At 44.6% G+C, this 12,980-nt stretch overlaps 3 protein-coding genes across 6 annotated transcripts in view; 1 reads left to right on the top strand and 2 right to left on the bottom strand.

The window, feature by feature from the left end:
• The window catches only part of abcb6a (ATP-binding cassette, sub-family B (MDR/TAP), member 6a), a 139,137-nt gene that overhangs the window by 45,800 nt on the left and 80,357 nt on the right, over positions 1 to 12,980 (bottom strand). The window lies entirely within an intron of this gene.
• Positions 1 to 12,980, top strand: part of rpl31 (ribosomal protein L31) — a 237,082-nt gene that overhangs the window by 169,112 nt on the left and 54,990 nt on the right. The window lies entirely within an intron of this gene.
• Positions 1 to 12,980, bottom strand: part of nrp2a (neuropilin 2a) — a 57,004-nt gene that overhangs the window by 19,297 nt on the left and 24,727 nt on the right. For all 4 annotated transcript variants that reach the window (XM_052058718.1, XM_052058719.1, XM_052058721.1 and 1 more), the window contains exons 4-11: positions 12,279 to 12,509; positions 11,037 to 11,192; positions 10,532 to 10,701; positions 9,646 to 9,801; positions 5,358 to 5,502; positions 3,155 to 3,330; positions 2,556 to 2,735; positions 2,329 to 2,473 (exon numbers count right to left, since the gene is read on the bottom strand). In XM_052058718.1, coding sequence (XP_051914678.1) covers positions 2,329 to 2,473; positions 2,556 to 2,735; positions 3,155 to 3,330; positions 5,358 to 5,502; positions 9,646 to 9,801; positions 10,532 to 10,701; positions 11,037 to 11,192; positions 12,279 to 12,509 — 1,359 coding nt within the window. The remainder of the gene's footprint in view (positions 1 to 2,328; positions 2,474 to 2,555; positions 2,736 to 3,154; positions 3,331 to 5,357; positions 5,503 to 9,645; positions 9,802 to 10,531; positions 10,702 to 11,036; positions 11,193 to 12,278; positions 12,510 to 12,980) is intronic.

Genomic DNA, 12,980 nt, shown 5'->3' with positions numbered 1-12,980 from the left:
AAAATTGACAAAAAAACATTATTCAAACTTGTTAATGATAACAAAATACATTAATATGCCCAAATGGAGTGTACTGTGCAAAAACTGTTTTCTGACACTGGAAAATAATTCAATTCAAGTATAATACAACATTTGCTACCAAACATGTCATGAATTGATCAAATGAACACCTTTTACTTTTTTTCCTGTCTCCATCGCAAATGATGTATGTTGTGATGCTGTGGCACCAGACATTTAATTTGCAGATGTGCACGTGTGAACAATGCAATCCTCTCAGAGAGAAATCATCCTCATGCATTTTGCATTTTTGGAGAGTACATTTGCAAAAGCAGCGATGTGAGCGTGCGTTTGCATATATGTGTGTGTGTGTGTGTTTGTGTGTGTGTGTATTTGTGTGTGTATTCGTGCGTAGATATGTAGTGGATGAGACAAAAGACGAAAAACATAATGAACCCACGCACAGGGCCTAGAGGGGGAAAGAAGTGCAACCATATGTTTGGGAGAGAGAAAAGGATCTTATTCTACTTTACTTTCACAGCTTCTACATCCAATTGAAGCAGGAGTAATGTACCAGGTTAAAAATATTAATTTCAAAGCAATTCCCGGGATGGCATAAATGAGGGTAGAAGTGAATAATACACAGCACAGGGGGAAATGGAGGATGTTCAAGGCTGTCATCAGTAGTTCTGCTGAGTTTGGAACAAAGTGTAAAACTCGACATTAGACGTGGTATATTCCAATGTATACTGTCCTTAAAAATGAGTAATAATCTATTTTAATGTGCTGCATTCATCAAGCACAATAAAATGCAAAACCATAATAGTCACCTGACCAAGTTGAATGGGCCATGATGTAATATTTCTGTGCTTGTGTGTATATCTGTCAGTGGTTGCTTGATGGGTGTGTTGTACGTATATGACATGCTTGGCTGTGCTACACAGCACCAGTCATCCTGTTAAGGCTCAGAGGGAGTGGTGAACAGTGAAAGTCCAGATGTGTGCCTGTGCAAGTAGATGTATGAGTATATATGTATCTGTATGAACGTGTGTGTGTGTGTGTGTGTGTGTGTGTGAGTGCCACACACATCTGGAAAGCAGACTATGCTGCAAGTTTTCTCTGGCGATGCATTCCTGTAACACAAAGCTTGTCCACTCCCTCCTAGTAATAGCACATGTTTCTGGAAGCTTGCAGAGAAGTCATATTTTCCAGGTGAAATAATTTCAAAACATATCAGGCTGAAACATTTATGTACAGGCTCTTCGTCTGGCAAGCTCCATGCAGATCCATGTTTGTCTGACATGACCCTTCCCAAAAGTCAATTTTGTTAAAATGGTCTGTGTTGTTATCACATTTATTAATTTCTTTTCATCCATCCACTTTCTGATATGATCCTCACAATGGTCGCGGGGGGTGCTGGAGCCTATCCCAGTCGTCTTTAGGCAGTAGGCGGGGAACACCCTGAACCTGTCGTCAGCCAATCGCAGGGCACACAGAAACGAACAACCATTCGCACTCACACTCACAACTAGGGACAATTTAGAGTGTTCAATCAGCCTGCCACGCATGTTTTTGGAATGTGGGAGGAAACCGGAGCACCCGGAGAAAACCCACGCAGGCCCGGGGAGAACATGAAAACTCCACACAGGGAGGCTAGAGTGGGAATTGAACCTCTGCATTGTGAGGTTGACGCGCAAACCACTGGACCACCCATGTATTCATTTATTTTGTGAAATCTTTTTGTTTTGCATTTATTTTTAATGAAAAAAGACATAATATATGAGTAAAATAAACATTTTCCCATACAGTTAAAATTCTGATCAATAATTGGTTGATTCATTTAAATTACGGTAAATGAATAATGGTCAATGGTCCTTCTTTTCTTTTCCATTTGTTTTTTTTAGGGGGCGGGGGTTAATAAATTTAGGGCATTTAGTGTGCCGGCCTCACAGTGCGGAGGCGCAGGGTTCGATTCCGGCTCTAGCTTTCCTGTGTGGAGTTTGCATGTTCTCCCCGGGCCTGCGTGGGTTTTGTCCGGGTACTCCGGTTTCCTCCCACATTCCAAAAACATGCGTGGTAAGTTGATGGAACACTCAAAATTGTCCCTTGGTGTGAGTGTGAGCGCGAATGGTTGTTCTTCTCCAATCCTCCGATTGGCTAGCTCAGGGTGTACCCCGCCTACTGCCCCAAGATGGCTGGGATAGGCTCCAGCATGCCCCTCGACCCTTCTGAAGATAAAGCGGGTCAGAAAATGGATAGATGGATGGATGGATGGATACATTAATTTTTAAGAAACAAAATGATTCCTATCGTAGCAGCAGAATCTCCTACCTGGAAGGTCACAGCCTAGTATTTCTACTCTCATCCCAATCCCTGCTGGAGACCACCGCTCAGGGTACAGTCTGATGTACTGGGCCACTGTCTCCTCAAAATGACGCAGCTCTGGTGTGTCATAGTGTGTGTTACCCTCGAAAATCTGTAAGAAATCAACACAAACACAATGCACAAAGTGGAAACGCCAACAAAAACAAAACATCCACCCTGCCCTCAAGACCCACCTTGGGCTGGCTTGTCTTTCTGTCCATGATGAAATTCCATTCTTTTCCATTCAGGCTATATGCAACTTTGTACTTCCGGACAAAGGCCCTGTTCTCTGTTGTTCCTCCACTTGCTGCCTCTCCCCCTCTTGCTCCCTGGGTGATGACTCCACGGACTGTTTTGGGCACACCCAGGTCCACCTGGAACCAATCAATCATGAAAGAAAGAAAAAAAAACACCCTTTTATGGTTTTCCAGCATTCATGGATAATTCTGCCTACTGAGGAGATTAAACATCCATCATGTTTTTTTTTTTTTAATTGCTCGTGGTCTATGAAAAAAATAGTTAACCAGTATTCATGAAAAGAGATTAGAGAAGAGATTAGGCACTGGAGAAACTGAGAAACATACATTTTTTGAGTCAGATAAATGTGGAATTTCACATTTTATTTGCTACGTTTTGTCCCTTTTTTCAGTTTCTCAGTAAGCAATCCATGAATATTTTTAAGGACAATATCCATGCATTTCAAGTGGAGTTCAATAAATGTGTGCAATTGTTGACATGGTAATATACGATGCACCTAAATGAGGATCAATGAAAGGCACAATTCAAAGCAAACCTGAAGCCACTCCTCTCCAGCAAGAGGCTGTGAAGGCGCAGGGAACCAGCCAGAGCGACTGGCCACTAAGCGGGCTGCGCTGGGGTTCCACATCATGTCCCTGCTGGAGGAGGCCGAGATCTGGTTGTCAGGCAGCAGGCCGGACAGCAGGCCCTGCAGTCTGGAGCATGGAGCATCTGTGGCGATTGATATTATTAATATTATTTTCATCTTAACCTCAGGAAGGCGGATGGACATTCGGTCTGAATCATTGACCTGACACATCCACTCATGCTGTTATACATTTTTCCACCTGGGAGCTGTTAAACTCCACCACATCAAAGCACTACTGGCCATTAGGCAATATGGAGTTAAGAACGGAGCAAAGGCTAAGAGAGTTAGTGAGGGATAGCGTTGCGCCTATGGATCTAATATTATTAATTAGTGCATATAAGTAGGATGAGAGCATGTGTTTATTTGGCTGCATTTATTTCCTCAGCGATTATGCAATGATAGTGTATTTTATGGCATTTAGGATCCCATCAATCATCTCCATTCACACACAACGACACATGCAGTGAATAAAACACACCTGTAGGAATAAAACTCATTCAGATATTGGTACTGAAAGTTGCTGCATACAAGAGAGAAATGAGAATAAATGGGAGTGGGGGGGAGGGTGCTGGGATGACAGTCCGGCAGTCATAAGCGGCTGCAGACGGAAGGCAAGAGTGAGGGGACCATTAAAGAGGGAGCAGGAAAAAGCGGCGATACAGGAAGTGAGAAAGGAAGGGAGACGTTAGCTGTGCTGACAGTTTAAGAGAGCACGGATCAAAGTTTCATGCTGTTATGTCACTGCAAAGGATGAAGAAAAAAAATTATTTATTTAAGGGACAGGGGTTTTATATGCTTGTGTGTGTACATTTCATTGGGGCTGCCACTACATTTAGAAACTATCAGCGTGTGGTTGTACTTGTTCGTTGACGCTAATAGTTACTTCACTTGCAGTGGTTAGCAGCTGAAGTGGATCACAGTGTGCCATGTACGGACGCAGACTCAACCATGAAAGATTGATTGCCACGCATTCCCCGATCGGGTACGCTCCCAGAGCAAAGAGGACACGTCAAAAAAAACGTCGAAAACGATGAGAGAGAAGACGGGCGCCGTCTGGAGGCATAGCATGAGTTCAGAGAGAATGTGGAAGAGGCAAATGACACAGTGAAGACTCTGGAAGGAAGAATCAAGTAATGCTTTCCTTTCATTCGCCTGAGCCGAGTTATGTTTAAAATATTGCACGGGGAGTTGGAGGCAGCCTAAATGTGTGTCAACCCAACTGCTTTTCATGGTTCAGGGAATTTTTTTCTGTTGAAGTTGAGCTTATATTTAGTTACACTTTCTTTTTCAAGGGCAAGCACAAAATCACATAATTTTGAGCATTACTCTCAAACATTAAAAAAGTATTTTCTTGCCAGCAGGATACAATGATCTCCAAATCTCACCAACAACTCTTGCAATGTAAAATCGGTACAAAACAATGCAATGCACATGAAGGGGGTCATCGGTTTAAGATTTTTGATGAAGAGACGCTCAATACTTCTTTGATATATGAATATACATCTTTACCCTCTTCCAGTGCGCATGCCAAACCAGCCAAGACACATGGGGAGCTCTGTTCTATTTTTCAGGCCTGAGCAGCGACCGCTGCGAGGTCCCTATTTTTTGGGTGGAAATTATTCCTATTTATTTATTTATTTATCTATTTATCTATTTATTTATCTATTTATTTATCTATTTATTTATTTATTTATTTATTTATTTATTTATTTATTTATTTATAGTTTCGTTGTTGTTGTTATTTAGTTGTAGTTTAGAAAACGGTTGAATGGATGTACGAATGTTGTCATGACTATTCATTTTTTCTGAGGGATCTATTTTTAGTCATTCAAAGTGTTATTTTGTAATTTTCTACATTTGTTGTGATTTTGAATAAGACTGAAATGAATGAAAACAATGTACAAATGCATGTTAATAAATGTAGAATTACTCTATAATTATCTGTTGTCAGGACCAATTTTAACACTGACAATTTAAAGCAATGAAAAAAAAATCAAATTTAATAGCGTCGCCACCCACCCCCACAGTCATGACATGAACCTGAAGCCTTTCACCATTGCGTTGGAGCAGCAATGAGAATAATAGAACCTTTATGTTGTCTTCTACACACCTGTAATCTGGCATCCATAGAGCTCAAAGCGCAAGGCGATGCCGTTACGCCACGACTGTGGTCGGATGCGCACAAACCGGGCCAGAACAGGCTGCGGTATGCGATTGAGCACCACCTCGGCTGGGTCCGTATTGGCGTGGAAAACCTGAAAAGAAAGGCAAATACTATCAGCACCAGTTTGGTTGATGTTGAATGTGCTCACCCGTATGCGGGTTTGTCTTATCTGTCATTTCCTCACACTTCAACGAGCAGTGAACGGATTTGCTTCGCTACACGCACACGCACGCACGCACACACACACACACAAACACACACAAGCTCACACGCACACACACATACACACACACACACACACACACACACACACACAGAGGCAGGCCAACACAGCAGAGACAACCCAAACATGGATCCGATGTCACCAGGCCAGCTGTCATTGTGTTTTGGGGTCAAAGGTTTGGGTCTAGGAGACTGGGTAACAAGAGGATAGATGAGGGTTGATGATCTTCGAGCCTCACTCACCTACACACATGCAAGTCACACAAACAAGCTCCCACACACCTCTCAGTGGTGGCTGTGAGAGAGACATGACCTGACATGACCAAACATGATTTGGCCATTAAGCACAGGAAGTGTGCCCAGGTGGGCAGGATGTGAGGATATGAGGTATCCCACCCATCCCAAAGCATCAACATTCACTTCTCCTTGAGGAGCATCCCTTCCCTCCCACTGGGTCTTTTGGGCAGGGCGAGCCTGCAGGGGGGAGAGGGCAAAAGTAACCCATATGCTCGGGTTACTTCCTGTTTTGTGGTAAAAAGAGACCTGGGAAGCTCAAGGGGGCATTTCATGGTGGCTTTCATTGACAGACAAAAAAGTTCATTTTACATCCTCCAATTTTCCAATGGCACATCCTCATTGTGCATCTGTGCATTTCTACCTCGAACTGAAACCACACATGAGGAATTTAGCTGAAAGACAGCTAAGTCTAACTTATTTTCTTGTGTTGTGGCCAAGCATCACAGTAGAGAAGGGGGAAAAAAGGAGGAAAGTGCCTGAAAACTATTGTCAATGTTGGTGGAAACCAACCCATTTGTAATATTGTTTATCTGGCATCTGCCTCTCAGAGTGGCAGGACATATGATAGGACTTCCAAATGTTACTCCAGAGTTTTATTTGATTTCCGGCATGGTCTGATTTAATCGAGTGGAGCCGACAGCGGTCGTACAAACCAGTCGGTGTTTCAACAGGAAAGTGGGATATCTGTGCTGTGTCTGCTACTGGATGGAGGACCGGCAACCCTCGGAATAACCAAAGAGGCCAAATAGTTGGGATAGGGGGTTCAGCAAAACAAGCTTATACAATGACAATGTCTTTGTCGCTCCCATATATTTGTAACAAAGATTTGTGGGGTAAAAAGACGAAAAAAAGAAGTCGACAGGCATGAGGCGTCTTGAGATGAATACTTGAAAGCAAATGAAGAGTAAGCATTTTCATGTAAGAAGGTCCAATGGAGGGCAGCAACTCCAAAGCAACGTACAGCACATTTAACAATAAAGTTGTATTCAATTCAAAGGACACATTACCTTCCAATTAAAGTCTGGGATGTCACGATCATCGGATGTCACGAAAGGTTTATTTTATTCTGAGTGATTGTCCCGGGATGTGAGTTGAGTGATGATCGTAAATGTTAAATATGTTTAACATTTCTCAGCAGAAATACGACTGCTGGTGTGGGGCAACGCTGAGTTCGGTCGAGCCACAGACTCTCCGAGCGTTGACGTGATACTCAAAGATAGACGTTAAAAAGTGTTATGTATGCACTGCGCTTATCTTGATGGGAAAAAAGAAAAGAGGCATGGAGGAGGAGGTGGGGCAAATGGGAGGCATTGCACAATGAGCTGCTATATCACTTGGAGAGCAAATAATGTATCAGGGCATTAAATAGCAAATTAGCTGGAATTTCCATTTATATGAATCACGAGAACGTTTCATAATGTGGAAATGAAAATGGGACAGCAGACAGGAGAACAGAAAGACTTCCATTGACCTCATCCGAGATTTTCTTGCCCTTCCATACTGCCTCCGCGTCAAAATATTACCATGGGCTATCTAATTGACCTGGTGTGACAAATTAGCTCTCAAGAGGTGAGAGCAGAGAAGACAACCTTGGAAAAAAAAGGGGAAACAGGGGAGACACAAAGACAATGGCGGTTCAGTTTCCTCCACATCCTCCTGTCTATTGTCGCAGAACCCGACGCCAGTCCTTCAAACGTTAAAGGCCATTGCCTCTGGGAAGCAAATGGTTGCTCATTGACAAACCTGTTGATGACGGTGGTGTCGCTTTTTCAATGCAGCGGCTTCAGAGACAGAAGAATTTTGTTGAAAACGGTAGGCTCTACTCTGCCTGACGACTGGGGCGCGGTTCCGCCTTGTGTCACATAATGGCGAAGTGAGTTGAATAATTAAAGCAGCCGTGTTGTGTCTCCTGGTGTGGAGAGTCATGAAAATATAACGAAGCACCGCTGGTTGCAGAAAGCTCAGCATATCCGCACATGTAGGCGGTATGCAACGGCCAGACTGGGTGTGGACCATGGCTATTTAACTATTGATGACCTTTGTAGAAAACAAGGTCATGATGGAAGGTGTGTGCGTGTGTGTGTGTTATGCTGCACGGCCTTTGAAGATCATCTGTTATAGGCCAGCAAAGTCCAACAATCATGTGCAGCTCTAAGTAGAAATCATTTCACAGAATGTTGTTCACGCTCTGTAAAATACTGTGTCCAGACATCACAGCTTAATTCATTTACTATTCCAGTAATTCCTCTGTCTTGTGAGTCCTCAGCAGTGCTCTCCTCTGAGCTGACTGAGCACGCCACAGGGAAACGCGGTGAGCTCCGCAAAAGACGTTATCGAACTGATGTTCCACTCATTTGTATTTTTTCTCCATCGTTCTTTGTCACGACAGTTCTCACAATGGTCCCCTCCCAGCTTTCTTCTGCCGCCATTTGTTTCCTCTTTCTCAGCCTGAGCAGCCATGACCTCCACTCCTCTCACTTCCTCATTCTTGCTATGAAGATATTGACAGCAGGAACTACTTCCAGCTGGCTGCTTGCTGCTGTGGGCCCTGAGATGGACTGGTTGTACAAGTACGTGAATGTATGGTTACGTGGGCAAACACGGGCTGGTAGGCACACACACACACACACACACACACACACACACACACACACACACACACACACACACACACGCATACAGTTCTGCAAGCCTCCCAAACCACAATATGTTCTTGAGCGCTGTGTTAAATGACAATTACAGAAGTAAAATCCTCATCATTACAGGACCCCCTGACAGAAAATGAGCTTCAACCACTTAAGGGCTCTTTGGGGAGCTTACGACGGCTAACCGGGAGTTTGTACTGCGTGGATGATGGATTAGCAGTCACAGTAGATTTGACTGTGGCCCATGTGAACCGCTGGACGTACCAGGCTGGCGACGAAAGTCAAAAGTGCTGCTTCAGTCAGACCATTGTTGTTTGCTGCCATTGGGTTTGCAGGAATTTCGGTTCAAGTCATCTTATTCATTTTTTTTACACATGTAAAATATCATTTGGCCATTTTGGGAGGCTCACAATACAAAGAGGCAAACATCCTGCAGACAGGGCGATGACAAGAGAGTCCATTTAAAGGCAGCGTGCATTGAGGTCTACTAAACAGAACAGCGCAGATGTTGTTGCTTCGTTTTCAAGTCAAATCCATGTTTCACTCTGTAATCTCCACATTTGATACCCCCCACCGGCCCCACCCAAACTAATCAGTGGCCAGCGCAGAAGGGGTCTATGTTGGTCATGTGTAAGTGTGTCTGCGGATTAAGCCTTCCACAAAGCCACCACCCCCCTCCACGCCCTCCATTTTCCTACTAAAAATCCACGGTGACCTCAACCCAGATAGGAGGAATGGAAACCCACGCACCGTGACAATAACATCCTGCAGTGCATACATACACATACAACACAAACTTGAATATGTGCGGAGTGTGGCAATGTGAGAATGATTACAGATAACACACCCAGAAGAAGGGCACACAGAGGACTCCATTGTACTTATGTTGCTATCTCCATCTTTTCCTCCTTCCCATAACCTCTTTTTTGCCACATGACCAATGTCATGGTCCAGGTATACCAGCTTTAAAGTACTGGAACACGTTTGTGTCACTCTTGAAGAGAGGCTCTGTTTCTTGGTTGACTTCAGAGCCAGGAAGAAGTGAATTGTGCGCACATGCGGAAATGTACCTTGTGGTTCTTGCCATGCCGATAGATCATCCAGTCTTCCCCGTTGGTGCTGACCTCCAGCTTGAAGGTGGTGACATAGTAAGACTTTTGAGTCTCTTTGGAAATGGCCCCTTGGGTGGCAATGCCCGTCAACACTTTCAGGAAGTGGAGGTCAACCTTGAAGAAAGGCAAAGGGAAAATGGAATTTAAAATATGTTGTGTTTTCTTAATGGAGAATATTCCATGGGAGAGGAGGAACTGCAAAGCGTCTAGTGGGGATTTATGATAAACAGGATTGACTTGAATCACTAAGACAGCCATCCGTTGTGTCGATATGTCATGCGGACCGCGGCGGATCGACGGCGCACAGGAAACGGGGTGGCACTTGCGTCTGGGCATTGTCTTGTGTAAATGTAGAAGAAAAACATTGTATGCTAAGATCAATAGCATCATATTTGAATGGGATGCTCTGAAGCACCTTCATCCATCACGCCGCTCTTGCCTACACATATGCACGTACGGTATATAAATATAAATATACTGTACCCAGTGTGTGAGCGCTAGGAGCACTTCCTTATCATCAGTTTGCAGTTCCTCGAGGGCGTGTTTCTTCAATGTCACTGCTGCTGAGTGCATTTTTATCAATAAGACACGATTTGTTTCTAGCTTGTGTTTTCATTGTCTTTTTTGGGGTCCGGGGGGCTTTCTGAGCAAGCGGTCTTATGCAATAACTAGCTTCGTTGATTTCTCAGTGAACAATGCATGAACTTAACAACAAAATTCTGATGTACAATTTGGTACTGATTAGGATTTTCTGGTCTTGGTGGGAAACCAGAAGTATACCGTGTGTCAAAACACAGCATTCTTCACAGTAACATTCTGTTCAAGGAAAGGCGCATTGCCGGACCTGGATGTACTCTTTGTTGCTGTCCTCTGAGGGCGTCCAGGCGTTGTCGTGGTTGTTGAGGCGAGCCTGACGTGGCAACCAGCGGTTGTCGTAGAAGCTTGTGGAGGCACTGATCTGGTCATCACTGATCTTCCCCGACTCCATGCCAAGCGACATGCTACAGTGAAACGCTGACAGAGGGAAAGAAAAGGGAATTTAGTTGTCATGGGGAGGGTGAATAGAATGGATGATGGGGAGCAAGACGTAGCTGATAATAAACCCTGAAAAAGCCACAGCCAGAAAGGACAAACAGAGCCAAAAGAAGTCCTTTGTTAATTTTAATCCTAAGGAAAAGAGAGCTTGTTCAAGGGGTGAACTCCACAATTGCATGACAGCAAGGGTGAGGCGTAGAAAGAAAAATGAGTGTCGGAAGATTTAATAATAGCTGCTAAACAAGCCCGCCAAGCACAAACAAATACACACAAAACACAAAAAACAGAGAGACGGGGAGGCAGCCCGCACTCACAGTCGCTGACTTCTTTATGAGTCATGTTGTAGCGGGCAGAGAAGCCATCTTTGGCCACCGCCATATCTGTGTGGAAGGAAAGTGACAGCAGCCCAGAGGACGACTGAATCTCTGGAGGGATCTTGGTGCCACAGTAGCGCCCGATCAGCGGGGACGCTGCAGATAAACAAATCACGTCAGTCAGCAAGTTAGGACCTTTCATTGATTTTAAAACAAACAATGGACTTTTATTTTGCTTGAGATTTTTGTTGGTGCTTTGAGGAAATACGACAGAAGAAATCAACTGTTATTCTGCTAAGCGATGGCTCATGATTCGCAGCCGTTGCAACACCCGTCTTTCTTCATCCTGAGTCGCTCTTCATGTCCCTCCATATGTGTGTCTTAGCCAGACCCCAGCGGGGGGACTCGAATCCCCGCCTTTATGCAAGCTGCTCTGGGATCATCCGCACACCAAACCAGTGAGGATTACCGTCGTCTCGAGACGTGCTCCCTTGCCAGACGCCAAATTCTTCACCTTTCCCGCCTGTCTGCCAAGACCCTTTTACGCCTGAGGACGAGGCTCACTCGAACTGGGTTACGCTTTAATTTCCTCCTAATTCTCCTTCTTCTTTGAATGTCCGCGACGACCACAGCTCCCAAATTCAAGGCTATACGTAATTGAAAAATGAAACCCATGTGAATCCCTTTTTTAGAAACCCCAAATAGAATTTAATAGAGCAAGGCAGTGTGCTACCTCAGATTTCTTTGTAAATAAAAGGGAAGAGAAGGGAAATGGAGGAGGAGCGTAAGGAGCAAAACTGCGATTTAGCCACACTAATGTGGTTTTCATGACTGATACAGCAGCAATTAGTCTTTGGTGGCAACTATCAAAGCACTTTGCAACAACTGTTTTTGGTTTGCCATTTCCTGACATTCAGCACCTCTCGTTGGAGCCAAATAGAGTCCCAGCACGACGCTCGCTCTCATCCGAGGGAGGAAGGAAACATAAGTAAGTCAGGACATTGCTGAAAGGAAGGCGCTGATGAAGGGTGTTCAGAGGGGCATGAGAAAGGGCTGCTCCTTTGGGGTGTCCGAGAACTTTCGGATGCCAGTGCCAAATAATGTTTCCTATACGGAACCTAAAGGAACGCAGAGCAAGGCTACACATCAAAGCGAGCGCTTCGTGAGAGAACGTCCATGTGGGAATGTGGAAAGTCCGTGAGTCTGCATGTGCTCGCAGCGGGGAAATGAATTTGCACTTACCTTGCGGCAAGCCGTCCCACACGTCCAACCAGTCGTATTTGCAGTCGCCCTCTCCCACCAACAGCGGGTCGTTCTCCAGGTCAAAGGTGAGAAACGTGAGGCTGATTTCCATGTTGGCCGGAGCAATGATCATGTACGAGCACTCCAGATTGTGGGGGTATTTATCAGGGAAGCCCGGTGACTCGATCATACCGGAGCTACTGGTGAAATTGCGGAAGCAGAATTCTGACCCTGAGAGGAGACAAAAAAAAGAGAAGAAGCCATGGATCATAAAACAACATCCAGATCAGACAAGAGAAAAAGACCGAACGGAAGAAACATCTGTCTTGCAGATGAAGTTCTGTTCATCACAGACATCTTACAGTGTGTCCTACGTGCCGTATGACGTGAAGACCGCCCCCGCCCCATTGCCCCACCTCCATCAACGTCCAAACCTGCCAATCATGAGCACTTTGACATGGCACCGTGCTGTTTTCAGCAACTTTTGCATCTGAAAAAACAATTGCATTGCTTCAAGATGTGAAGAAATCTGTTACTCATTCCAGGCGTCAAAAAGTCCCAAGCAAAGAAGACAATGTGACACGCATCATTTTAGGCCAGGCTTTTGAGGACCTCAGTAGTGCCTCTGACTTCTGAGCTTTTGCATACAATCAAAATAAATGTTCTCCGATGATCCCAATACGCTCTCTCTTTCTCCGTCTT

This window comes from Hippocampus zosterae, chromosome 2, assembly GCF_025434085.1.
Source record: "Hippocampus zosterae strain Florida chromosome 2, ASM2543408v3, whole genome shotgun sequence".
NCBI classification, from domain to species: domain Eukaryota; kingdom Metazoa; phylum Chordata; class Actinopteri; order Syngnathiformes; family Syngnathidae; genus Hippocampus; species Hippocampus zosterae.
Note: the sequence above shows the minus strand (reverse complement) of the source record. Positions and strands in the feature narration are given on the sequence as shown.